The 27166-nt window shown below is 47.6% G+C and overlaps 1 protein-coding gene across 4 annotated transcripts in view; it reads right to left on the reverse strand.

Moving 5' to 3' along the window:
- Nucleotides 1-27166, reverse strand: part of LOC147464898 (nucleolar protein) — a 231415-nt gene that overhangs the window by 22194 nt on the left and 182055 nt on the right. The window contains exon 23 of one of the 4 annotated variants that reach the window (XM_086517034.1): nucleotides 22584-22648. The exons of the other annotated variants lie outside the window; for them this stretch is intronic. Coding sequence (XP_086373160.1) covers nucleotides 22590-22648 — 59 coding nt within the window. The 3' untranslated portion in view covers nucleotides 22584-22589. The remainder of the gene's footprint in view (nucleotides 1-22583; nucleotides 22649-27166) is intronic. 4 annotated transcript variants of the gene reach the window in all.

Raw genomic sequence — 27166 nt, forward strand, 5'->3', positions numbered from 1 at the left:
ATCAGGAGATTAGCACCGACTTTCACATATGGTCAAGTAATTGTAGAGTATACAGATGCATAGACTTACCTTGGCGTTGTCTTCACTGGGCAAGGGTTTTCTTTGGGGAGAGCAGCAAAGACTAGATTGACTAGAGCTTTTGCGGCCTTGGGAGGCTTGGAGAGGAATCAGGATGTGTTCGCATGTTAAGTTCCAAGAAAAGTTATGGCTCTTTGATACTTTAGTAGCCTCGTCTATGTTGTATGCTGTGTAGATATGGGGACCTTCTATAGGCCAGGATGGTTGGAGACGTATGGAGAGGCCCTTGGTATCTATGATCTCGACTGATCAGAACCAAGGCCTCCATACCCCACGCTATCATTCGAGCAGAGCTAGCTGCCCCTCCTATGGAGATTGAGGCGCTTACAAGATCACTCTCCTTTGTGCACAACTTGTGGGATACTACTAGAGACAGATATGCTAGAATGGCCCTTGAGTCTTCCAGACAGTTAGCTCTTCAAGGGGACACTTCATGCTGGTATGGACAGATGACATCATGGGACATGCTGCCACCTTTCCAGTACTCTCTTCAGGCACCCTCGATGTCTCTTACATGGGTGGAGATTACTAGACTCATTCGTCAGGACATAATTTAGCTGGATACCAGGACGACATGGATAGAGCCGCCACAGGAGTTGGGCATGAAGATGGCTTTCTATAGAGAACAATTTCTCCACCTCACAGAAGATGGGTTTGTGATTCGACCCAACGACAAGGACACACATATGCCTCATGGTTTGCAGTGTGCCATTGGTCAGCTACACACATCCTCACATCAGCTGGAGATTGAGACTGGTAGATTCACAAGGATACCAGCAGATAACAAGATATGCCACTTATGCCAATTAGAGCCAGAGACAGAGCTACATTATGAGATACGAGGCCATTTCCACTACTTACTTAGAGAGGGTTTCGGTCCTTTCTCTAGGGTCATGAGTTATGAGGATCAGAGATGTCTTGGGCTATATCTACTTGAGTTACACAGATATACAGACACTTTACTGGGGAGAGATAGAGAGAGACCTCTTTTCACTAGATATGGGACATGTAACAGACTTGGACACTCCAAGTCAAGAATCAATCGCGACAGCACCAAATACTCACTTCAAAACAATTCATAGATCACAATAGATTTGCACTGGCCCAGCAGAGTTCCGTGCCTAGAGATATTGGCCCCAAAGACTCGCACCCCTTTTGGTATTTCTTTATGTATTAAATCAATGTCAAAGTACAAAGAGCGGTTAGGGTTTCACTCTCAGACTCTGCGTCCAGATGCTTTGAGAAGTGAGCCCTAAAACCGTTTACCTAAAGGTTACAAGGGATGCCCAAAAGCAGAGCTCCTAAAGCTTTCAGTTCAAAAGAAAAATTCTCTCTCTCTCTCTCTCTCTCTCTCTCTCTCTCTCTCTCTCTCTCTCTCTCTCTCTCTCTCTCTCCAATTCAACTTGTGTGGCCAAAAGCTTCAAAATTGCATCACTAGGAGGAGAAAAAGCAACCCCCGCGTTTTCCGAAAATCCGTACGCTGGCCACGTGGCAATTTTAGGGTTTCAGCCAGAGATTAGGTTAGGGTTTTTGCAGATTACGGTTTCTGGCAGAAATTAGGGTTTCTGTTGTAGGTAGCCACGTCATCACTTTGTGACATACCCCCCTCTTGAAAGCATTGTAATCGACCACGATTACGCCTGCAAAACCGACAGAAGCCATAAACCGTCTTAGCAGACACTGAATGTTAGTACCTACGTACTAGGAACACACATCTAGCACATGTACCAAATCAACAGTCACATCACACGACATCACAGGACGTCACTAGACATCACAGGACATCACATGACATTCAACATACATTCGGATCTTAGACCATGATTTATCGGCAATGTAGCTAGCAATCGCATCTAGGACTAACCCCTATAGCAACCATGTCTATTCGAGATCAATCACACCAAAATGTTGTAGTCAATTCGTCTATCAGTTCCTGCACTTAAAAAGAAGTCAAGAACAAATCAGTATCATTATCAGGAATTCCATTTAAAGTCATACAGCAGAATACTGTCAGCTTTCAGTATCCCTGAAGCTCAAAGAGACATATGTGACTAGTATCTAAATCAAGGCATCTGTTGACAAAGGAGCGGAGTGACTCCCCTCTTGTGCATCCCACTACACCAGATCTCTGGCCAAGCTGAATTCTGGGTTCCATTTGGAGTAGACTATGCTAAACCAAAAGCATCGAGGTAAAGTTTCACAATCTGAGGAGTATCTGCTAGATCCTCCTCCTCCATCCACTTCGCATTCAGTGCAGGATAATTCTTGAACTTAACCAAGAACCGCATTCGGACTTTACCTTTATTCTTTGTGTCCTTATGTGCCAAAATCTGTTCAAGAACAAAGATCTCCTCGTTTTCTTCCACTTCGGGTTCCCCATCATCATGCACATCACCTTTAAAAGGTTTCAAGAGACTAACACGAAATGCATTGTGAATCCTCCAAGTATTTGGCAGTTTCAATCGGAAGGACACATCATTTATCTTTTCAGTGATCTACAAAGAGCCGTAGTATCGCATACTAAGCTTTGGAAAAAGCCTCTCCTTTCCCTTTTTCTTTCTCAGGCGTGCTTTCTCAAAACGTAAGAGCACCCAATCATCCTCCTTCAATTTCAAGTCGCGATGATGGCGATCCGCTGCCTTTTTCTGTCGTTCTTGAGAGTTCTGCAAAGTTTCACGAACCTTGGCAAAAGCCGTATCCAAGTCTCGCGTATATTCATCCGCTTCAAAAATCTCATCTTTCGTGCTTAGGAGGGTGGAACCTTCGCAGCACCTTCAACAGTCTCAAATGGCGCCTTCCCCGTCGAAGAGTGTATCGTGCTATTGTAGGTAAATTCCACCAAAGGTAAGTACTTTTCCCATTGAGTCTTCTGATCCGAGATATAGGACTTCAATAAATCTAAAACCACTGAATTGGCAATCTCGGATTGCCCGTCAGTTTGCGGGTGGAACGATGACGAGAACTGCAACGGCGTGCCAATGTTCTCCCAAATTGCCTTCTAAAACAAACTCATAAATCTAGGGTCTCTGTCGGAGACAATCGTCTCAGGCATGCCATGTAATCTGAAAATCTGGGCCACAAACAGTCTTGCTAAGTGATCCGGCTTGACTGTCTTCTTTACTGAAATGAAATGAGCCTGCTTGCTGAATCTGTCAATAACAGTCCAGATCCCATCGTGACCACTCTATGTTCTCGGGAGATCAAAAATGAAATCCATTGCAATACTTTCCCAAGGGCGGGTGGGTATGGGTAAAGGCTGTAACAATCCCTGTGCTTTATGCCTGTCAAACCTGACCTTTTGGCATACCAAGCAACTGCGCACAAACTCTTCCACATCCTTCTTGAGTCTCAGCCAAAAGAAGTATCTCTCTACCCCTTTCACGGTGGTAGCAATGCCGTGGTGACCCGTAATAGGTGGACAGTGGCATTCAGTCATAACCTTTTCCCTCAACGGATGTGTAATGCACAACATGGTTTTTCTCATTAAGTAGCCATCCCAAATGGAGTATCCTGCTAGTGTCTTCCCATCTTGTATCCGTGTGAAAATGTCTGCAAAATCTGTATTTGTGGCATATTGGTCGACCATATCCTCGAAGCTCCTATGATGTATTGTGGAAATAGCCAGAACCAACGGCTTCCGAGACAAAGCATCTGCCACCACATTCTTCTGTCCCTGAACATGGACAATCTGGAGGTGAAACTCTGACAAGATGTTCGCCTACCGCATCTGCTTTTCCGAAAGCTGCTTCTGTGACAAGAAGTAGTGCAAACTCTGATGGTCTATAAAGACAATAAAATCCGCTCCGAGTAGGTAATGCCGCCACTGAGTAAGAGCATGGATACCCGCCAAAAGCTCTTTCTCATAAATCTGTGCTGTCATCTCCGGCCTAGAGAACAATCGGCTCTCGTAAGCAATCACATGGCCTTCTTGCATTAAGACCGCACCAAGACTACGACCACAAGCATCACAATATACTTCAAATGACTTCTGCAAGTCCGGCAAAGTCAAAACTCGTCCTGTAGTCAATTTCTCTTTCAATGTCTGAAAGGTAATCACCTCTGTGGGTCCCCATGAGAAAGGGACTCCTTTCTGTGTCAAGATATGCAAAGGGGAAGCAACCTCTGCAAACTTTCGAATGAACCGCGTGTAGCACGAACACAGTCCGAAGAAGCTTCTAACTTCATGGACATTCTTCAAATCGGGCCAATCACGTATAGTCTCTATCTTGGCCGGATCCATTTGCACTCCTGCTGCTGAGACAATGTGTCCCAAAAGTGTATCTCTTGTAGGAAAAATTCACTTTTCTTTGCATTAATCACTAACTTGTGATCTCGTAATGCCTGAAAGACCTGAAGCAGATGATCTTTCTGTTCTGCGTCATTCTTGGAGAAAACAATGATGTCGTCAAAGAAAGTGCCAACAAATAGCCTACGCTCTAGAAAAATCATGTTCATCATCCGGTTAAATGTCGCAGGAAAATTGGTTAAGCCAAAAGGCATCACCAAAAACTCACATAACCCAAAAGTCGTCCGAAAAGCTGTCTTATAGACGTCTCCCGACGCTATCCTGATCTAATGATATCCACTCTTCAGATCAATCTTGCTAAAGCACGAGGATCCCTATAATCTGTCGAGTATATCATCGATCCTAGGAATCGGAAATCTGTTCTTGATGGTGATTTTGTTGAGAGCTCTGTAATCGATGCACATTCTCCAAGATCCGGCTTTCTTCAAAACCAATAATACTGGAGAGCAATACGGTGAAGTACTAGGCTGGACAAGACTCTTTTCCAAGAGGTCTTTCACTTGGTTCATAATCTCTTCATTGTGTGCTCGGCTCACACGATAAGGTGGCTGGTTTGGTGGTGTGCTTCCAGGTATCAGATCAATGGTATGATCTTCAGGACGAGCAGGTGGTAACTCGCTTGGAAGGCCCTCTGAGAAGCAATCGGCATGAGAGTGTAGAAAATCTTGGCGTTCTTTATCAAGTTTAGACATATCTGTTCTATCCTCATCACTCAACTCTTTCATAAAGATCGAGTAAACAAACAGACTGGATTTCATTAATTTAGAAATGGCCGAAGCCGATACAATAGGGACAGACTCACCCTTTAGTTTAATGTCAAGTACAATGGTTCTGCCCTTCTCTGTATTCAATGTCGCTTTCCTCGCCCGATAATCCACCACGGCATTGTTCTTGTTGTACTAGGGAATCCCTAAGAGAACATCACAACCTTCCAAAGGCATTATGAAGAAGTCCTCATGCCCCAAATACCCCTGACAATGCAACCGAAGTTTGCCAATGACAGGTGTAATGGCCACGTCTCTAGCTGGTGGCGCTAGAACAGCCTCTGCAAGTGGTTGTGATCTCGAGCCGCGCTGCCAATTCTGGTGAAATGAAGTTGGCCTTGGCTCCTCCATCAAAGAAGATCAGGGCCTCTTGGTCTTTCACTTTGCCCCAAGCTTGGCAAAGTCCTGTACTCTCGTCCATAGTGTTGGGATCGATACCCACATAATCTCGAACTAGTCCTGTTTTCACTTGCCTTTTCTTACACGTTCCTCAGCTGCTTTCGAACTGTCAGGCCTTTCATCGTCCTTGTCGTTTCGTTCTTTCTGTGCCTTTTCAGGGCACTTCGCGGAGATATGTCCGAATTCCCCGCATCCAAAGCACTTCCCCTCCCTGATGAAGCGAGCTCTCTCTTGAGGAGTAAGCTTGGGTCGTGCATTTCTCTTTTCTGGGTTGCTCTCTTTTTCTACTTTCATTCGCTGAAATCTGTTCGGCTCGTTGTGTCATGACCTCATCGGTGTGGTAGGTCAGACTGCTAGGGTGAATGGCAAAGCCCCGTTTCGCATGACCCATCAACTCCTGAATAGAAGCTGACTTCTCTTCCAAGCAGTGATCTCGGATCTCTGTAGGTAGACCCAAGGTAAACCGCTCAATCTGTTCTCTGAACGAGATCTTCTTGAATGAAGAGGCTGGTAGAAAAGAGCTCCAGAATCTCTCATAGTAAGCATCCACTGTATCTCTCTTGGTCATCCGAAGATGGTTCCAAGCAACTCGTATGTCGCGTTCATACTATTGCGTCAACCAAGAAAAAATAAAAAGCTTCTTAAATTTCAGCCATTTAACTAGCGCAGTCTTGCTAAAAGAAGCGTGGACCACCAAGTCCGAGCATTCCCCTTAAAGTAAGAGGCAGCTCTCCAAATCTTAGAGTGCTCTGAGTAGCGTCCTCCCGCTAAAGCGATGTCAAACTGCTGTGTAAAAGACAAAGCCTTTGAAGCATCTTTGTATCCTGAAAAGGTATCAAATTTGATGGCATGTCCACCTTCCTTAAACTCTCGGACTTTCTTGCTTTTGTCTTCTAGAAAGTCATACTGGTTTGCTTTATAAAAATTCTTCTTGTTCACATAAAAGTTGTCGTTATCGGAGTCTGAGTTGTCTATAGACGAGTCCTCTGTAGAATTGTCACTCACTAGGCGAGATTTAGAATTCTTTGCATTTTTCTTGCCCTTTTCGAAACTTTGTTTCTTGCTTCGCTTTTTGCCTTTTCTGTCTTCTTCGCTCGAATCTGAAGAGCTAGGAGAATTGTCAGAAGAAGAAGAAGAATTGGGTACTCCTTCAAATCGAACACGCTTCTTTTGTTTCTTTGCCTTGTCGAATGTCAGTGCCTTTCTTTTGCTTTTTGTTTCTTTGCCCGGGAAGTCAATGCCTTTCTTTTGCTTTTTGCTGTGCTTTTTAGCTTTATTCTTCACGTCAAAAAGCTGAGCAATCTATGCATCAACCACCTCTTCCAATTCCTTCTTCGTATACTTCTTGGGAACAAGAGGTTTCTTGAGAGCGGGTTTCGGGAGTGGTGTTGTGGTTCTTTGCCACTCCGTATGCACCTCCTCCAAAAGAGGTCTGGCTCATATATTTGCCATCTTCGGGTCCTTGGCAAAATTGAGCATCATCTTTGTTGCATCGTTGATCAACTGTCGACGCTCCATCTCTCAATGCTCCGCCTGAGTAGGCCGAGGCGGGCCATACTCTTCTCGTGCATCTTCGTTGTGGTCTCTTCTCGCATCTCCGGATGCAGGAGTCAACTGATTCTTATCTGAAGCCATAGGTGCCGTGGAAAAAAAAAATTGAGGATCGGATTTCCCGTAGAAGAGAAATCGGCCGTGCTTTGATACCACTGTAACAGACTTGGACACTCCCAAGTCAAGAATCAATCATGACAGCACCAAACAATTCACAGATCACAATAGATTTGCACTGGCCTGGCGGAGTTCCGTGCCTAGAGATATTGTCCCCAAAGACTAGCACCCCTTTCGGTATTTCTTTATGTATTAAATCAATGTCAAAGTACAAAGAGCGGTTAGGGTTCCACTCTCAGACTCTGCGTCCAGATGCTCTGAGAAGTGAGCCCTAAAACCGTTTACTTACAAGGGATGCCCAAAGCAGAGCCCCAAAAGCTTTCAGTTCAAAAGCAAAATTCTCTCTCTCAAGAGAGCCAAAATATAAAGCAAATTAGCGCTCTCTCTCTCTCTCTCTCTCTCTCTCTCTCTCTCTCTCTCTCTCTCTCTCTCTCTCTCTCTCTCTCTCTCTCTTTTTTGGAAATCAGGGCTATATATTACAGAGTACAATATAATCCCCAGCAGATGCCAAAATAGCCTATCACGTGGGGTGTACAAGTTGAATGTAAGGGTGAGAGCCACTATAGTGACAACTCGACTAGAACAATCTCATGGTGGTCTGTATGACGAGTGGAGGAGAAACCACTGAGGAGGTGCATAATGCCATGTAATCTGTCCACCTGTAAGTGTGAAGAAGAGTGGAGATCGAGCCCAACGCCGAAGGAAGTCAAATCGACGAGCCTCGGCTGCTCTAGATGTACCTGAGGAAGAATCCCACTGCCAAATGAGGGTGTCAATGATGTCCAGCCAAATGGCAGTGAGGGTATCCGGAAGGAGCTGTGGAGCCGCGAGCTCTCCAAACATTCCATAGTGCAATGCTAGTGATGACTGAGAAGATTTCATCACGTTTCTGAGGATCCCCTGCCAAGCAATCTGTGGTAACATAGCCAAAGTCCCTCGCCGATAACCAGTCGAGGTAAGCATAAGAGCTGGATCTGTGTCTGAGCCCTCGTAGAAAAGATGCGGTTCGGGCATCGGCATCAACCAGGAGACAGATCCCCAAGTGAGAAATCCATGCTGAACACCAGCTCTGCTAAGTAAAGAGCAAACTACTAGCCACACTACATGAGAAGAAGAGCATGACCAAAGACAGTGTGCACGTGACTCAGGTAGTCGCAAAGGACAGCGAGTACATAACGGATCATGACCCATAGAAGCTAGCCAAGTCCCAACTGGAAGTCCTGCATGTGCAATCATCCACATGAAAAAAGAAATACGACGAGCCACATGTAAATCCCAGATGGCTAACCAAAACTGCTGTAGATAGGCATGGGAGAGACCTGAATGTAACCAGAAACGCATACGAGTGGGCTGCTCTGGGTGCTGTCTCATCAATGTGAATCTTCCAATTCTGACAGTGTACTCAAAAAATGATACATGTGCACCAGTGGGGTTCGAGTGAGGCCAATGCCACTCTCCTGGGTCCCAATAAATCTGAGATAGGGCACGACCCTCCCACACCCAAAGCCTCCAAAGTGCAGCATCAGCGGAAGCGAAACGGGGGTCAACACGACGACGCTTCCCACGGGAGCCAACTACTCGTATGGCCTCCCATCGAGCGCCGCGGTAGACAAGGTGCGGAGAGGTGGTAGCATATGTCAATCTAGCATGCATCCCCAGAGAGTAGTCAGTCTCAACTGTGAATAGCATGGTGTCAAAACGAACTAATAAGAGAGTGCTCTAAGCAAAGAGGCCTTCCCAGCCACTATGTGGAGGCATCTGAACCGTGCCTCGCATGACTGCGTCCCACTGTGAAGGAATGGTGGAGTCAATCTCAAGCAGTCTGTCTGTTACCCCGCGACCAATGTCATAATGTTCTGCAACAAAATCTGCATCCAGCATACGTGTCTCATGAAACAACCGCATAGAGGCAGCAGGGCCAGTGTCCCAAGCAGCCCAATCAATGTGAGTCCTCTCTCCAAGCTGACGGGGTGGATTAACCGAAGAATCAAGAACTGCATCATTCCAAATGAGAGGCTGGCGCTCAATCTCTTCACGGCATGAGGGAGGTGAGCGTATGATAGCTTGTCGCATGGATACCCAAATCTGAAGGAGCAATCGGATGAAGGGTGAGAGAGTGCTGGTGCACAAGGGGGTATCCGTAAAGAGAGAACGATATCCTGTTTGCCGAGGCGTGGAGTCGCTGTGGAAAGAGCGGCCTGAAGAAGCATCTTCCAAGGTTCTTGGCCGGGAAAAAGACCCCGAACAATAAGCTTGGTAAGAATGGCGCAGCTCTGTAATTCTGGATCAATAATGCGAAGGCTGCCCGCTGACCTAGGACGATATTCGTGGACCAGCGAACTCGAGTACGAGTATCAGTAGTCCCATCTGTGCCACTCCATAAAAAGTTCCGCACGAGTCTGCGGAGCTGAGCTATCACACCAGAATGTAGCATCCAACAGGAGGCCGTATACCATACTGTAGCCAGAATGACCTGGTTGACGACCAATGCACGGCCAACCAACGATAGATGACGTGAAGACCAATGAGATAGCTTCCTACGAATAGACTGTAGTACGAGTGCAAACTGCTGCTGTGAGGAAACGTCAAATCCAACCTGAAAGCCCAGATATCTACATGTCTGACCCGGCTGCAGCCATGTGAAACCATCAGTTACCCCCCAAGTAGGTATGTCATCACTGCCAACCAGTAACCCATAGGATTTATGCCAGTTAATGCGTGCACCTGGTAATGCAAAAAACCTCCAGGGCCTCCCGCATGGCATCAAGAGCTGCTAGCAAATAGCGCAACATTAGCATAGTGTCATCAGCAAACTCCTGATCAATAAGGTCCGGAGCTGAAGGTACTGGCATGGTCAAGCCACGAAATGCATGACTCTGAGCACGAAGAAAGTCGGACATAGTCTCTCCTACAAACAGATACAGATATAATGCTAAAGGACATCCCTGACCGACAGATCGAGAGAGCTCAATACTGCGACTGACACGACCACCAATAGTAATAGCACTGCTGGCAGTCCTGAAGAGGGCGGAAATGCCTGAGATCCATCTCGAAGGGAAACCCATCCTGGCTAATGATCCTTCGAGAAACTCCCACTCAACACGATCGTATGCTTTCTCGAAGTCAAGGATGAAAAAAGCGAAAGGTTCAGAAGATGATCTGGCCCACTCTACTGCCTCATAAAAAGTCAAGATATTATCCAGTATGCATCGATCCATGACAAAGCCTGTCTGAGAAGTATGAATAATATCTGGTAAGAACGGTCGCAAGCGATGGCTGATCAGTAACGCCAATATCTTATAGACCGAAGGGAGTAGGGTAATAGGTCTCCACTGGCGGAGCTGAGTGGTGTCACCCCCTTTCGGAATAAGAGATATGAGACCTGAACAAAGATCTGGATGCATATATCCTGATGCAAAGATATCCTGACAACCACGAAGCAGGGGTATATGCAATACATCCCAATAGGTCAAAAATAAAGCTCTAGTGAGGCCATTCTCGCTTGGACAGGAAGATGGATCTAGACTCTCGATAGCAGCATAAAGCTCTCCAAGTGTCAATGGAGCCAACAAGATCTCTGCAATAGTGTCTGTACAACGACGTCGGGTGTGATGCCAGATCTGCTCACGGGCAAGTAAACCTCAGTAGTGCATACATGAGCAGTGAACAATGCCTCAAAATAATCTGCAGACATATCAAGAATAACATCAGGATGCATATGAAGTGTTCCCTGAGCATCGCACAAAGTCCGAAGGGTGGTGCCAGGAGGGCGCTCTTTATGCGCAGCGAAGAAGTCCTTATTCATTCGATCAGCTTTAGCTATTCAATGAGATACTGAAGCATGATGAGTGAACTCAGACCTAGCCTCCTGTACGCGACGAATTTCCTCTGTGAGCTCTGTCTGTCTAGCAGCGAGATAAGCATCCTGATGCCCCTCCTCAAGCAAGCGCTGTGTGGAACCAAGAGGAATGTGGAGGTCAGACTCGCGTACTCTTAACTGATGATGAATAGTAGCAGTTTGATCACGGCAGTGAATACTAGACTGAGTAATGCAATGGGCAAGGAACTCTCCAGGGCGACCACAATAAGAAGCACTCGTGGACCACAAGTCACGAATCTGTTGCTGCAAAACTTCAGTGGTGAGAACATTGTCAGGGATGCGGCATCCTCGTCTCTGTGCAAAGGATCTAGTGAAAGAGATAAACAATGAGATGGGTAAATCATCTGAGAGGCTAGTCCCTCGCCAAATAGTAGTAAATCCACCTAGAGCTGCTGCCCAAGAGCCAATGTAAAAACGATCAAGTCGCTCTAATAATCTTCCCTGCTGTCTCTGAAACCCCCACGAGTAATGAAGTGTAGCAGGGTGGTGACCAAAAGAAGGTACGTGCCAAGCGTCAACACCTTGAATAGCTAGAAGAAATCGATCCCAAGCTGGCTGCTCATCGGGAGAAATGGATGATAGAACTGGAGGAGTGATCGATCGCCAGTCAGAGTCGCTCTCGACGTTGTTGAAGTCGCCTCCAACAACCCAAGAGTCTACAACAGGTAGAGCAGCAACCAAGGAGGACCAAAAAGTAGCTCTCTCCAGAGTAGTGGATACATAGACTGACATAAAACCAATGATAGAGTCCCGAATCCGGATAGAAACATAGACTGCTCTGCCAGCGACAAGGGTGCCATGCTGCTGAACTGATGCCAAGTAACGTGGCCCCACTGAAATGCATACACCGCAAGTCTATCCATGAATGCCCAGAGCAGGCTCCCAAAAAGTGTGAGCGCCCGAGGGCATGAGATTACCAAAGGGAGTGGCAATCTTATGCTCCTGTACTAGTAATATATCCACAGTGCCTACTACATGAGCGTGTAAATCTCTGCGAAGTAAAAGCTTACATGAACCTCTTACCCGAGAAGTCTGTAAACCATTAGCATTCCAAGAAACTACATGTAAATCCATAGTCTGCATGAAAGAATTCGTAAAGCATCTGACTAACTGCGCATCTTCTTGGAGGCAGCTGGGCCATCCAAGGGGTGAGCTTCGGGCAGGAGGAAAGCAACCCGCAAGCCCTCTCTAAAATATGGTGTCTCATTGCACCAACTGCGGACCTCAGCTTGTTTACATTGCATTACCGATGCTGCAGCTTTGACACCCCAAATGTGCATAGACATAGGAAGCACCACATCTGAGGATACATGAATGATCATAGACAATGAATAGCAAGCATAAACATCACTCCATTCCATAGCACCAATACATGAAGGGAGGTGTGGAGACAATACATCCGGAGCGGAAGTAGACAACCATAAATGAAGCTGAGCCATAGTTTGTGCATGCACAAAATGCAGAACCTGATCCTCGGACCATTCCTAAGCTGCATGGCATGGAAGGAAAAAGGAATGGGTAGGCATAGAGCGACTGCCTATTAAAGAGGGAACACAACCTAGCTTGTGATGCATAAGGTAGAGCTGCACCCGCAATGGTCCTTCTGAGTCACCACACATTTCAGCCCAATGAGTTCCCCAGCAAAGAGGGCAAGAGCTGAGAAAACTGCGAGTGACGTAAGTATGAGCGGCTAAGGAAGGGGGTGGACCAGAAGGTGGAGGGGGGGGGAGTAAGGGCGAGTGGGAGAGGAGGAAAAGAGAGAGGTAGTAGCGGTGAATGATCCATCTGCATGGGAATAGGAACCTCGGGAAGAGGGGAAGGAACGGGCAGGGGAATGGCAAGTGAAGGAGGAGCTGGTAGCAGAGGTAAGTGATCCTGGGCTGAAGAAGAAGAATGGCGAGGAGAAGCAGGGGCTAAGGGAGTGGCGGAAACTTGAGAGGGAGCAGGAGAGTTAACACTGGGGGCTGCATGCAGTGTGGGTTGCTGACGAGGACGGAAGGAATGGTTACGACCCACTGTCTGCCATGCAATCTCAGTAGGAACTGAAGCAGAGGGGGGAACATGGAGGGTTGAAGCTCTGGGAGCACCCGTAGGCTGCTGAGGTGCTCTAGTAGTAGTAGTAGGAACCGGCTGTGGACGCTGACCACGTGGCTGAGCATGGGTGCCACGAGCCGGCTGTTGTTGTCGCCGATGTCGTGGCTGAGTGGGGCAATCGCGAGCCAAGTGTCCCATCTCGTGACAACGTAAGCATTGTCCTGGGCGGCCAGTGACTACCATTCGGCAAGAGTGGTCTCGATCACGCACAGCCACAGTAACTGTATCAGGTAATGAAGTATCCCCAAACACCAGGACCTGAATGCGAGGTGGACCAGATGAGAAGATGCAGGATCCTGGAACTACTGTGCCAAAATGAGCAGCAATCATTTGAAGGAGGTGCTCATCAGTAAAATGGAGAGGCATATCCGGAAAGGAGAGCGTCAGAGGGAATCTGGGAATAAGATGTCGACTGTCAAACTCCTCAGTAGTAAACTCGGGATACCACTTGGTCAAGTATATCATTCTGCGATCAGAGAGTATCGGAGAGCGAGCCAGGAGAGCTGAGGCAGTGGTGGGATCTGAAAGACGTACCATGAATATGCCTCTGCCAAGGAATGTAAGCTCGGAGACCCGTCCCTGAGTAGTGCCCAATGCAGTCTGACACCAATCACGTATAGAAGAGCGAGGTGGAGACAGTCCAATCATCCGGCCAACCAAGGCATGCTGTGCCAAGTGTTGAATTTTGGAGTCAATGCGTGTCAACAGGTCACGAGTACAATCCACGCGACAGGCAAGTGGTGATGGAGCGCCATGTGTAGCACTCAAGACCAGCAAAGCCGCCATGAAGAATGGGTGAGACTAGCAAACGGGAAAAGCACAACCCGAAGTGAAGCTTGGACTCTCTCTCTCTCTCTCTCTCTCTCTCTCTCTCTCTCTCTCTCTCTCTCTCTCTCTCTCTCTCTCTCTCTCTCTCTCTCTCTCTCTCTCTCTCTCTCTCTCTCTCTCTCTCTCTCTCTCTCTCTCCTTCCCTTGCTAGGAGGTAGAAAGATGCACGCAGTGGAGGTTTGATACAGGTAGGGTTTGCAGGCTGTTAGGGTTCGCAGATGGGGGTTGTTAGGGTTAGGGTTTCGGGGAATTAGGGTTTCAGGGGATTAGGATTTCACGGAATTAGGGTTGGCAGATGGGGGTTGTTAGGGTTAGGGTTTCACGGAATTAGGGGTTGAAGAGGCGGGCTGAAGGTACTCGCAGGCTGTGACGCGTAGGGCAGGCAGAGCGTGCGCAACAAGAGGCTGAAGGCAGAGTGCGTGGCGGCAGACTGCAGGCAAGAGATCGCGCGACGGCAAGCTACAAGCAATAGGGTACGCGGTTCGCGGCAAGCTGCAGGCAGGAGGGTTCGCGGCAGGCTGCAGGCTCTCTCTCTCTCTCTCTCTCTCTCTCTCTCTCTCTCTCTCTCTCTCTCTCTCTCTCTCTCTCTCTCTCTCTCTCTCTCTCTCTCTCTCTCTCTCTCTCTCTCTCTCTCTCTCTCTCTCTCTCTCTCTCTCTCTCTCTCTCTCTCTCTCTCTCTCTCTCTCTCTCTCTCTCTCTCTCTCTCTCTCTCTCTCTCTCTCTCTCTCCAATTCAACTTGCGTGGCCAAAAGCTTCAAAATTGCGTCGCTAGGAGGAGAAAAAGTAGCCCCCGCGTTTTTCGAAAATCCGTACGTTGGCCACGTGGCAATTTTAGGGTTTCAGCCAGAGATTAGGGTTAGGGTTTCTGCAGATTAGGGTTTCTGGCAGAAATTAGGGTTTGCAGGAATTTTAGGGTTTCTGACAGAAATTAGGATTTCTGTTGTCGGTAGCCACGTCATCACTTTGTGACACGACATCCAAAGGAGCAGCCATCATTGCAGAGCTCGGCCCACACTCATTTGACCACTACCGGCACTCTCATCGACCGAGCACTGGAGCTACAGAGATCCAGACGGGCACGATTGAGGAGAGGGGCTACACAGCATCGACGGAGACTACAACAGACGATCCGAGCCATACTCTCTGGAAATCCAAAGTGCAGATGAGGATGGATTCTAGGAGTAGTATCTTTGTTCTAGTTCTTTTGTACCGAGACATGGTATTAGATTCACCATTTTGTTACAGGTTGGTCTCATAGGTCATTTTGGGGCTCAGATGAACAGGGATAGTGCACACGTGCTGTGTATATAGACTCGCTACCTACACGACGACGCTGGACCATATATGAAGATCATACCATGACCCAACAGCTACTCCTCATATGTACAACCATAAAGAGCCACCAACGGCTCATAAATGTTAGCCATCTAAGTCTATCCCTAAACCAAGTGGTGGTGACCTGGCCATGATGTCCACTAGACCACCGTTCGTATCCCTTCCATGTGTCACTGCCCAGCCCAGAGAGTCCGACCAGTGTGAACCAGCCTAGACCAATTGTACCAACTGTGTGTTCTGTGAAACTGACTCTCATAGTTGCCACGGAGTTTTGAAACGTTTCGTTTGAAATGAGTTTCAGAAGTTTTGAAACAGTTTCGTCCGAAAAAGAAATGCCAAAACAGAAGTTTTGTGCAAACTAAAGAAATGTACGTAAGTTTAAGTGGTATAAGCTAAGATCTTAGACATGAAAAAGAGGGAGAATAGGACTAACTTTCATCATTAGAAGCAAGACAAAAGCTACATTCATGACATAAAAAAATCAACGCTACAGCCTGACGTGCGAAAACTTACGAGTCTTTACTTTACCTTTAAAACGTCCAAACTCATACAGAAACGTTTCTGAAACGTTTCGTAGGTTTCATGAGTGAAGAAACGTGTTTCTTGGAAACAATGGTGACACTGTAGCCTGCTACAGGTTGCCCGCCACAAGACAGCTCACCATCTCGGTGAGAGAAACAACTGAAACTGATACTAGACTGCAAAAAGAAACCACTACTGCACTGCATTGTCATTATGAAAAAAAAAAACTGCCTTGCAGTCACCCAAGAGAAAGAGTAGTTGCCACACCACCCGAAGCATCTGTCTCTGAAGGTGGACCCATCAAATCAATAGTGGGGCCCTGTTGTATGTGGACTCTCCTGTCCGTAACTGGGCCGCCTGGGAAGAGGCCAGCCACCTGCTGCTGCTGCTGCTGCTGGGAAGAGGATAGCACATCGACTGAGGACGTCGACTGACACAGCCATGGCGGTGTGCTCCAACAATACCGTCGAAGCAAGAAACATTCTGCTTCTGAGGCAATGGTGACGACTGAAACCCCTAAGCATACTGTTGATTGTAGTACTGAACTGGAGTCTGTGGGTAGAGTCCCATAAATTGCTCAGAAGGACCCGTTGTTGCATTCTACACTGGCGTACGTGCTCCACTGCTGGTGGCACTGTGGTGGCAAGTGGCACTGCTCGTGGTGGACTGAGAGCATGCCTCTCTGGTGGAGTAGAGACGGTTGGAGTGGCTGCAGCAGGACTAGGCATAGGAGAAGAAGCAACTCCAACTGGGGCATGGGAGCTACTCACGGTGGTAGTAGTAGAAATAGCAGCAGTAGAGAGAGGAACACATACGGTCGAAGCCACAGCTGTGACATGCATAGTGTAATCTGCAGTGACTGAACTAACCATCGAACAAGTAGCGGGAGTATGCGAGGAACGTCGATAGGTTGCTTCACTCCAAGCTGCTGGCTTTCCGAAACTGGCAGTAACATTAAAGATTCTATTGTGTCCTTCACTACTTTCGCCCTCTTTTTCTTCGGTTTTCCAGGTAGATCCATTGTTTGTTCAATAGCTTTCCCTTTTTTCCTTAGAGCTTTTACGCCGCATATCCGCATTCACATCCATGGGGCTAACATGTATATTAATGACCCAAGCCAACATGTGAGCTGCAAAGCATTGAAAGCTAGATTGCACAGATTCCACCTGAGCTCTGAATCTTTTTGCCCGCGACTGTAAAGAGGTAAATAGAATTTGATGAAAGCCACGCGGGATGGTGTTGATGAGGCAGTATAGGCCATCGCAGTGCGAGAACATAGTAGGCATGTCACATCTGCCCTTGCTTACTTTAGCAGCTCTGACTAGAAAGTAGTACTTGAAAATGGCCCAAAGCTTTTTATTTCTTGCATAGTCAACATGACTAGTACTAAGTAGCTCTTTGCATGCTTCAATGGTCGCATCTTTCGAAAGTTGTGAATAGGTTCTCGTAGCCGGTTTTACTATAGGAAAGGTTGTCATTCCCAAAGCGTGACCAATGTGCATAGCCGTCAGTGGGTGCCCTCTTACTTTGGGAAAAAGCTTGAGAACCTCATGCACCATATTCATGGGAATATCAGTAGGCAGATCGGCCTTTGCTAATGCTGACAGACCTAGCTTATGTAGCTGATCTTTTGATAAAACTTCTTGAAGAGACGGATGAGAACTCTAGATGGAAGTTCAAAGTGAATTTGGTTTGAGTTTTGGAAGAAGGAGGCCGAGGAATTTGATGGCTCAGCACCTGCGCGATGGCCTTCTTCTTTTTGTCTTTCACAGCATCTTCCTGTTGGCTAGAAGAGTCAGAGTCAGAGGCAGAGCAGGAGTCAGACGCTTGTAACTCTCATCACTGTGATCAGTGGAGCATAGATCAGTGAGGCCATGGCTGGAGGTTTCTACATCTTCTTCTTTTGTAGAACTTCGAGATGTTTCAGTGGGCCTCTGTCGAGACAGACCTTTCTTCCGAGCCTTCTTTCTTGAACCAGCCATCTTGAATTGCTCTTTTTTTTTTTCGCACTGTGTGCTATATCCCAGAAACTGAAAAGCGTAAGATTGCTGAAACAATTTCTACCTGAAAAGCTGAGATCTATCCGTGGAGAATGTAGAAGGAGCCGAAAGTAGGGATCGCCTGCAGGGGGAAGGGGGGCACGATAGACTGACCCGATTACTATAGGGAGGAGGAGGGTGGGCGATAGACTGCAGGAGGGGCGAGGGGGTTTGGTTAGAGTAGGGGCGATAACAGAGAGGGGATGAGGGTAGGGGCAATGGGGCTTAGGATAGAGGCTAGGGGTACTAGATAGGGCGGCGAGAAGGGAAAATTGGGAACGGGCAAGTGGGAGAGTTGTTGGGTAGGGGCGAGGGAGATTTGTTGGGTAGGGGCGAGGGAACTAGAAGGTAGGGGAGAAGGGGGATTGGTGAAGGGCGAGGGGGAGATTTGTTGGGTAGGGGCGAAGGGGATTGGTGAGGGGCGAGGGGGAGATTTGTTGGGTAGGGGCGAGGGGGAATTGGTGAGGGGCGAGGGGATAAAAGGGTAGGGGCAAGAGTTAGATAGGTAGGGGCGAGGGGGAGATTTGTTGGGTAGGGGCGAGAGGGGAATTGGTGAGGGACGAGGGGATAAGAGGTTATGGGCGAGGGAATTATAGGGTAGGGGCGAGGGGATAAGTAGGGGCGAGAGTTAGACAGGGGGGCAACAGGCGGTTAAGGGGCAAATGCCAAAGGGGCATAGAGCACGAGAGAGAGAAAGGAGAAAGGAAGAGATAAAAAGTTGCAATGTGCTGCCAGCTGCCTGCTTCCTTTAACTAGGATATGGTCAATTAGAAAGGTTACAGCAACCATGCCCAGCTTTGAGCAAACTTGATGTAAGTGTGACAGAGAGGGGAAGAGCAATGAAAGGTGTATGTCACCAGGAGTGAAGCATATTGAAAGAGTGTTACGAAAGAGATCGCACAAGAACAGCAACGAACAAGATGTGTGTGTGTGAGAGCTCAACATAAGAGAGACGGGAAGCGAGATACAGCAGAGTAGGTTTGAATGTGTTAGGAACAATACCAAAAATCAAAGATCTCTCCGATGAGAGCTGAACCTCGGACATTCAACAAATCCATGAGGAGAAAGAGGCAGTAGAAACAAACAGAGCATTGAGAGGAGAGCAAAATTGATGCACGCAGTCAAACGAGGAGAATTTTAAAGATAACACCGATTACAACTGAGATGCGAACTGACATAAGGAAGACTTGAGAAGAGGGAAAATGGAAAGCCAGAGAGAGCTCAGGACGGGACAGTCATAAGGTTGTTGGTGGGAGGGATAAAATAACCAGATTTATGAAGAGTCAGGGCAAGTGAGTGATAGCACTTAATTCTTGATCCATTTACCAGTGGCAACGGAACGCCTGCCAGAGTGACTAACTGGACAGCCCCCTGTGGCAAAATCTCTTGTACCATGAATGGCCCTTGCCAGGTTGGGACCAACTTCTTAGCTTTTTTTAGATATTTAGCCTGATAGAGTAGCACTAGTGTTCCTTGCGTTATTTTCGGCTTTCTGAGATGGCGATCATGCCACGCTTTGCGACGAAGTTGCTCGGCTTGCAGAGCATGTGAAGCTAACATCTTGCTTTCTTCCAACATTGAGAGACGAGAGAGGTTTGCCGAAGCAATCCCCGCTGTGACGCGAACGCTTCCCCCACTCTTGTTGAACCAAAGTTGAACTCATATGGTGCAAGTGCTTCCATACCAAAAGCTAGCTGGAATGGGGTGTTGTGAGTGGTTGCCTTGAAGGAGGCGCGATAAGCCCAAACTATGCCAAGGATAGCTTGAGCCCAAGAAGTTGCATGCAGGTGACAAGCTTTCCCGAGAAGCACGATTAGCACTTTGTTAGTGCTCTCAGCTTGCCCATTTGCTCTAGGATAGTAAGAGCAAGATTAGCGATGAAAAATCTTGTAGTTCATGACGAGTGTGGAGATCAGATCGTTGACAAAATGACTACCTCGATCACCGGTGATTTCCAGAGGGCACCCAAATCTGCAAAAAATATTTTCATACAAAAATTTTGCGACAGTGGCGGTTGTACAATCGATGGTAGCCACCACTTCGGCCCACTTTGTTGCATAATCCGTCGCTACTAGGAGATACTTACGATTGTCGGGTTGAGCAAGTGGAGTAATTGGACCAATAAAGTCTAAGCCCCATCGCTCAAAGGGCAACCACCCCATAGATACTTGCAGAGGGCGATTAGATTGCTTGGTAGGCTTGGGCGCACATCGCTGGCAGACATCACAAATCTTGACATGAGCGATAGCATCCTTGAATAGATATGACCACCATAAGCCTGTTTGTAAGATTTTTTGCGCCATGATGTGACCAGGGTAATGGCCACCTGTAGGAGCACTGTGTGCATCTTCCAGAATGTGGTCTATTACATGACGGGAGACGCATGTGCGCAACACACCATCTGGCCCAGATTTGTAGAGCTATCCGCCAATCAAAGAGAAGGGTCTAGACTTCAGCAAGAGTCTTCTTTTTTGCAAGGGAGAAGCATTCTTAGGATATAGGCCAGTAGAGAGAAGATGTTTTAAGCTGATCACCTGGATGGATGTCCAACTGATTGTATCCATTGAACCCATCCATGAAACTGTACAATACATGCCCTGCTACATCTTCTAGTACATGCTCCCTGAGAGGAGTGGGAAAACCATCTTGGATAGTTACCTTGTTCAGAGCGCGGTAATCTACGCACACACAGATTTTATTAGACTGCTTCTTAGGCGCTATCACCATTGGTGATAACCACTCAGAGTGCTCCACAGGTACAATGATCCCTGCCTCTTGCATTTCTTCGAGCTCCGACTTTTTGACAACCTCTGCATACTTTGGGTTGAGCTTGTAAGCTCGGCCTCTGACAAGCTTAGCCCCTTCAACCAACGGGATAGTGTGGACACCCAATTCTGGTGGGATCCCTTTCAAATCCTTGTAGGACCAAGCAAAAACATCTTTAAAAGAGTGTATATAAGAAACTACCTGATGAAGTAATGCAGGATGCTCCCATCATAAGCTGCTAAGAGGACGTGTTGAGGGTTTTCAGGGTCGCCCAAGGTTGACTCCTTTGACGGGATCAAGAGGTGTAACTGGGGAGGGTGCTTCGGAAGATGTAAAGTGAGTTGCCTCTTGGAGCTTCGAGACATCATGGGCTGGTGTTTGATCGATTGGAAACTCTGCATACTCCTCTTGTAACCATCTTGGTGGAAGCTCCTCCAAGAATAAGTCTTCAGACACAGACATAGCAGAGTGCTTTTGACTGAGCGGGGAGTTAGACCCGGGAGATGTTAGAGGAAGTGGTGGAACATTGGCGAGCTCATGCAGAGGAGATTTCTTCCCCCTTCGGTGATGTGTTATAGGTTCACCAAGGCCGACGGCTTCCATCAGAGGAACACTTGAATCATGGGCATCAAGGACTAACACACTTACTTCTTTGACTGGCACATTTTCTGTTGTAGGGCTGCCCACTGGATAGATTGTCCTCTAGTCAGCCAATGTAACAGTGAATGGAGCAGAGCGGGTAGGCTGCAGACCTAAAGCCAACATAGTAAACTCTGGCATCAGATTGATCCCAGATCTACCATCCACTATGACGCCTGAGAATTGATGCCCAAGAATAGACACAGTGAGACGAGGACTTTTGTAGTCGGTGAGGGAAACAGCTGAATAAGAAATCGTCTAGGACTCCAAGGGCTCCACAGGTAGGTGCCCGCCACTAGACCCTGCCCCAGGGTACAGAGACTGTACGATGGAAAGGGTGTCACTTCTATTGCATATCCAAATTCTCAACGGTTAAAGAGAATTTTAGAGGCCTTTGAATGTGGGCACGACGAGCCTTCCACATGGTCGAGTGAGTGATGCTCAAGAACATAGTGAAGACTTTCTCTCGCTGGTAGAGGTCCAACTGATGACCTGTAATTAGGATCATCTGTAGAATGCCCAGTCTATATTCCAATGAAGTAAGCATGCAGACGGGATCTGCCAGCGAGACAGCCTTGGAGAAAGGTGTGACCCCAGAAATGGAAAAAGCCATGCCACCCCATGTCACCATTAATGGCAACTCTGATCAACAGATAACAAATTGCCCTCCACAAAGGTTGAGCATATGAAAAGCAATGCCTCAAAGACTCGGGCTGTAAATTACGTCTCTGGCATGTCGGATCATGGCCAATGACCGCAGCCCAAGGGCCAACAGACGAGCCTGTATGAGCTATCATCCACATGAAATAACATATCCTGCGGCTGATTCTCAGGGTCCACATGGATGACCAAAAGTATTGTTGAAAAGCCGGGTAGATTCACTGATCCTGCCATTCCTCTAACTGACATTGATAGTGCGTCTAATTTCTCTCCAAGTGATAAGGTTTATTTTTCTGAGTATACTGACATTGTTATGTGCCCCTGTTTTCTGACAGCCAGTATGGGCACCAAGCTTAACTGCTCACTACTGGACTCACCTAGAGCAACCGCAGGTCATTATGATGTGGAGAATGATACGCACCACGCCCTTGGTACGGCATGATACCGTCAGGGAAAAATTTGTTACACCACCAATGATGATAACCATCTGTCTCAACAAAAGATTCAAAGAGATGCCCCCATACCACCTATCACGTAGAAGTTTGTCTGCTTGCCACAGCATGAGTGGGATCATGATATGAAAGGTGACATAGTGGCTTACACACCATGGGCTAGATAAGGACCCCCTTCCACCATTCCAATATGATCGGGATTCCCTGCACATCTGCCCCTGCCACAATGAGAAAAAAAGAGTATTGAGGGAGGAGCTTCTGCAGCACTACAGACGATCTCACCCAGTCAGTCTCAAGCTCCAAAGATCCACACAAAGACCCACACACATGGAGGGATTCATATCACATGGTGCCAGGATGGCAATTGATAAGCTTAGAGAATGCAGTCTGTCTGAATTCCAACAGATGTCTAGTTTCGAAATTCTCTATATTTTCAATGTTAAAAGCTCAATGTGAACATTCTTTATGAACCTCGGCATTTGGATACATGTTTCAATCCTTGAAATACACATTCATTTGTTACTTTCCTTCAAAAGCTCATGCTAAGGCAAATAATGAAACCCCTTCTCTATGGAAGAGACAAATTTCAACAGGAATTGGTGACTCGGTTTCTTTTTCCACCTTATCTACATTAAACCATCAATTAAATCTGTAAATGACAGAGCCGCATGTGATCTAGCGTAGTGTGCAAGTGCCAAAATCCAAGAAAAAGCAAAAAATTATATTTGGTTGTCTCAATAGCCTCGGACTTGGAATGTTAGAATTCTGTTGTTTGATCGGCCACCTGATATTCTCGGGGGACTGATTTCAGCTTCATGGAAAAAATGAAGAAGGTCACTGAGGACACTAACATTTGTATCCAGAGACATCAGCTACAGGGTCTAGGCAAGTGTTCTCACATGTCCATTAAGACTCTTGGAATCTCATCTTAGTCATGTCATTTGTGCTGTATAATTCACTGTACTTTTTCAAACGGCTTCCAATATAGACTTGTTCTATTCAATGACCATGACTTCCCCTAGGTCGATCAATCTTTGCGATTTTTACATAGTTGACTACCGGAGTTTTGAGGGGAAGCAAAGAAGAAATCACGATGGTACTCTAACAGCCTTTGAAAATCGAAAAAACTGAGAGAGAGAGAGAGAGAGAGAGAGAGAGAGAGAGAGAGAGAGAGAGAGAGAGAGAGAGAGACGAAATGTTATATTAACGTCTTCAAAAGGCCAAAGTGACATATGAGACCAGAAAGCTATAATGTGGTCATCTGATACAAAGTCAGAGTAACAAAAATGACAAAATAAAATACTACGGAATCCTAAACTGCTAGGTGTGAGCTAAGCAGCTAGGTGGGATAGCTAAATCACAAAAGATCCAACGTCGGTCGCTGGCGGATCTCATCAATCTCCCCTATAGCACGGATAGTGTGTCGTGCTCTCTACTATAGGTGCTCCTCAGTGCTATGTGCGCGACAATCTCACTCAAACAACTGGAAACAAAGGAACAAAAGATAACAACTGATCACACAAAGACACAACAGCAGACCAGAACATAGGACTCGACTATCTCAAAGAACCGATACACACTCTGGCGTGACAGCACACTCAGCTCCAGCCCAATACTCACAGGTACAATGGGGATGTCGAGGTTCAGATGTGCAGGGATGGTGCAGACGTGTTGTGTGTATAGACTCGCTACTGATCACACAGAGACACAACAACAGACCAGAACATAGGACTCGACTATCTCAAAGAACCGATACAGATTCTGGCGTGGCAGTGCACTCAGCTCCAGCCCAGTACTCACAGGTACAATGGGGATGTCGAGGCTCAAATGTGCAGGGATGGTGCAGACCTGCTGTGTATAGACTCGCTACCCTAGACCACCACGCTGGACCATATATGAAGAAGAGAATCCCTACGACCCAACAGCTACTACTCATGTCCCACCATAAAGAGCCACCAATGGCTCATAAATGTCAGCCATCTAAGTCTATCTCCAGACTGAGTGGTGGTGGTGACCTGGCCACGCTGTCCACTAGAACCACAGTCGTATCCATGCCACGTGTCCCGGCTTGCCCAGAGAGTCCGTCCAATGTGAACCACACCAAACCAACTGTACTAACTGTGTGTCCTGTGAAAGTGACATTGTAGCCTGCTACAGGTTGCACGCCACAAGACCGCGAACCGTTTCGGTGAGAGGAAATACTGAAAAAACTGTGAAAGAAAACCGCTAGCTACCGCATCTGTACGTCTTGCTTGAAGCAGGTGCTAGGCCCAACCATGACCTTACATGCCTCAAGAGTGGAGTTAAAACACTGCACTGCTTGCAAGCGCCTTAAGCCTTTGAATAGGCAGGAACCCAATATGATTGCATAGTCCAAGAATCCCAATTGGCAAAACAGAATGAGGCTCCACAGCAAAGAGATATGCTCGGTTTGGATCCAGCGCATCTTTATCCTGCATAACCATAGTAAGAGGAAAATGACCCGGTCCATGCTTGCAGATGAAGTTGCTCGAAAAGAGGGATGATCAGAAGCTCGAGTAATACCGCAAATAAGGGTAAGCTCCATCCTGATGGCAGAACGAAAAGCATTTACAGCAATGGGAAGGCAACCAGGTGAATGCTTGAAAGCCACAAGGAAACAGCCAAAATGCTCGTGAAGTGCAAGGGAGTCAATTGAGGAATAGGACGGGATTGGTAGCTTGCTAAGGGGCTGATCAATGAGGTGGGGAAAGAACTAGCTGAGGCTAAGGCTGAGGCCGGGAGGGTTGGGGGGGGTTTGGATAGGGGTGAGGGCCTAGGGGGGCTAGATAGGGGTGAGAGGGGGAAAGGGTAGGGGCGGGGAGAGGGATTGGGTGGGGAGGGGCGAGGTGGGGCTGGGTAGGGGCGAGGGGTGGCAGGGGGTGGGTAGGGGCGAGGGGGGAAGGGGCGGGGGGGGTGGGGGGGGGTGGAAGGGGTTGGGTAGGGGCGAGGGAAGGGGGGGGGGGGGGGGGGGGGGGGGGGGGGGGGGGGGGGGGGGGGGGGGGGGGGGGGTAGGGGCGGGGGTGAGGGGGTAGGGGTGAGGGGTGGGTAGGGGGGGGGGGGGTGTGAGGGGGGGGCTGGTGAGGGGGGCGAGGGGGAGGGACTAGGGGTGAGGGAGTGTGAGAGGGAGGGTAGGGTGTAGGGGATAGGGGGTAGATGGGGGTGAGAGGGTGTGAGGGGGTGACAGATAGCAAATATATATTCATTTCCGATGCAAAGTATAGCCGGAAGAATTCGTGTTCCATTGTATATGAATTCCATGGTCCACTGGCTAAAAGAGGAGATGCTATACAGCGCAGCAGTTGATGGAGAGCATGAGGAGGTACCATGAGCAAGACAACTATCATGAGCAAGGAATTCATCAAGTAGGACGGGCTTTGTGAAGGGAGATCGTTAGACACAGAGGAGAGCTTTACTCTGGTCGGAGAAGCAGACACCACTGGGGCTGATGTTTTGAGGGGGGGTGAACTCTTGTAGAGGTGAGTTCTTCCCCATTCTATGATTCTTCATAGGCTCACCAAATTCAAAGGCTTCCACCAAGGGCGCATCAGGAGTAGCTTCTATGACCTTCAAGCTTTGAGCTGGCTCAGGTGGTTCACTAGGTTTAGTTATTGTGGAAACATTGGAAGAGGGTGTACCTTCGGGTAAACAGTGAATCGAGACTCCAAAATAGGGCATAGATTTGGTAGCATCCAACCACTCCAACAGATCCCCATCTGACCCGACAGGTGGAGTAGGCTGTTCCAATTCGAGGCTGGTTGTTAGGGACAAAGAACTATGTTGCACAACGGGATCCATGCCTCCTAGGCGAATTGGTTGCATCGGGGAGCCAGGAGTATCCACATGGCATCGTTTCTCCAATCATGAAGTGCTTTAGTGTGTCGCAGTCATGGTCTACCGATGAGCAAGGGAAATCCGCCCTCCACCTGTGGCAGACAAACCACAACAAAATCCAAACTAAAAGTGAAATCTTGTACCTGCAAAGGCACCTTTTCCACTACGCCCACAGGGTATACTGTCCTCTGGTTGGCCAATGTTACTGTGAAAGCGGCAGGTTGAGTAGGCTGTAAGCCTAGAGCCGTCATAGTGAACTCTGGCATCATATTAATGCCACATCCACCATCCACAATTACTCCTGTAAATTGCCGGTTCAAGACGGACACTGTCAGGCGAGGGCTTCTATAATCAATGAGAGGAGCAACGGGATTGGCTCTCATATAGGACTCTAATGGTCGCACTGGGAGGTGCCTGCCACTAGGACCTGCTCCAGGGTAAAGGGATCGAATAACTGCGAGGGTGTCACTTATGAAACTCGCACTAGCCGCAACATGTCATAGAGGGACACTTGTTGGAAAGTGTTCTTCAAGACTATCTCTCCTGTAAGCTTCTCTTGTTCTACCAGTAGTTTCTCTGGTACCTTGATCTTCTGTAAATCTGAAACTGCTTCCAAGAAAGCTTCATCAAGATCGAAGAGCAAGGATTTGGATTCTTGCTTGTCACTGACTGAGGACTTCGCGCCAGTTGAAGGCAGAGTATCCACTGTTGTGAGAATGTGTGGGGGAGTTGAACTTGTTGAAATGCTAAGACCGAGAGCGGCTCTCTGGGCCCGAGTGAGGACACCCGATGGCTCCTCTACCAATTGCATCTAATTTTGTGGGGTAACTACGTGGGTAGAAGGGGTGGCTGAGGAACGGGGCTAACTGCTATCAAATTGAGCT

Source organism: Adiantum capillus-veneris, chromosome 1, assembly GCF_014529385.1.
Source record: "Adiantum capillus-veneris isolate H3 chromosome 1, ASM1452938v2, whole genome shotgun sequence".
Classification (NCBI taxonomy): domain Eukaryota; kingdom Viridiplantae; phylum Streptophyta; class Polypodiopsida; order Polypodiales; family Pteridaceae; genus Adiantum; species Adiantum capillus-veneris.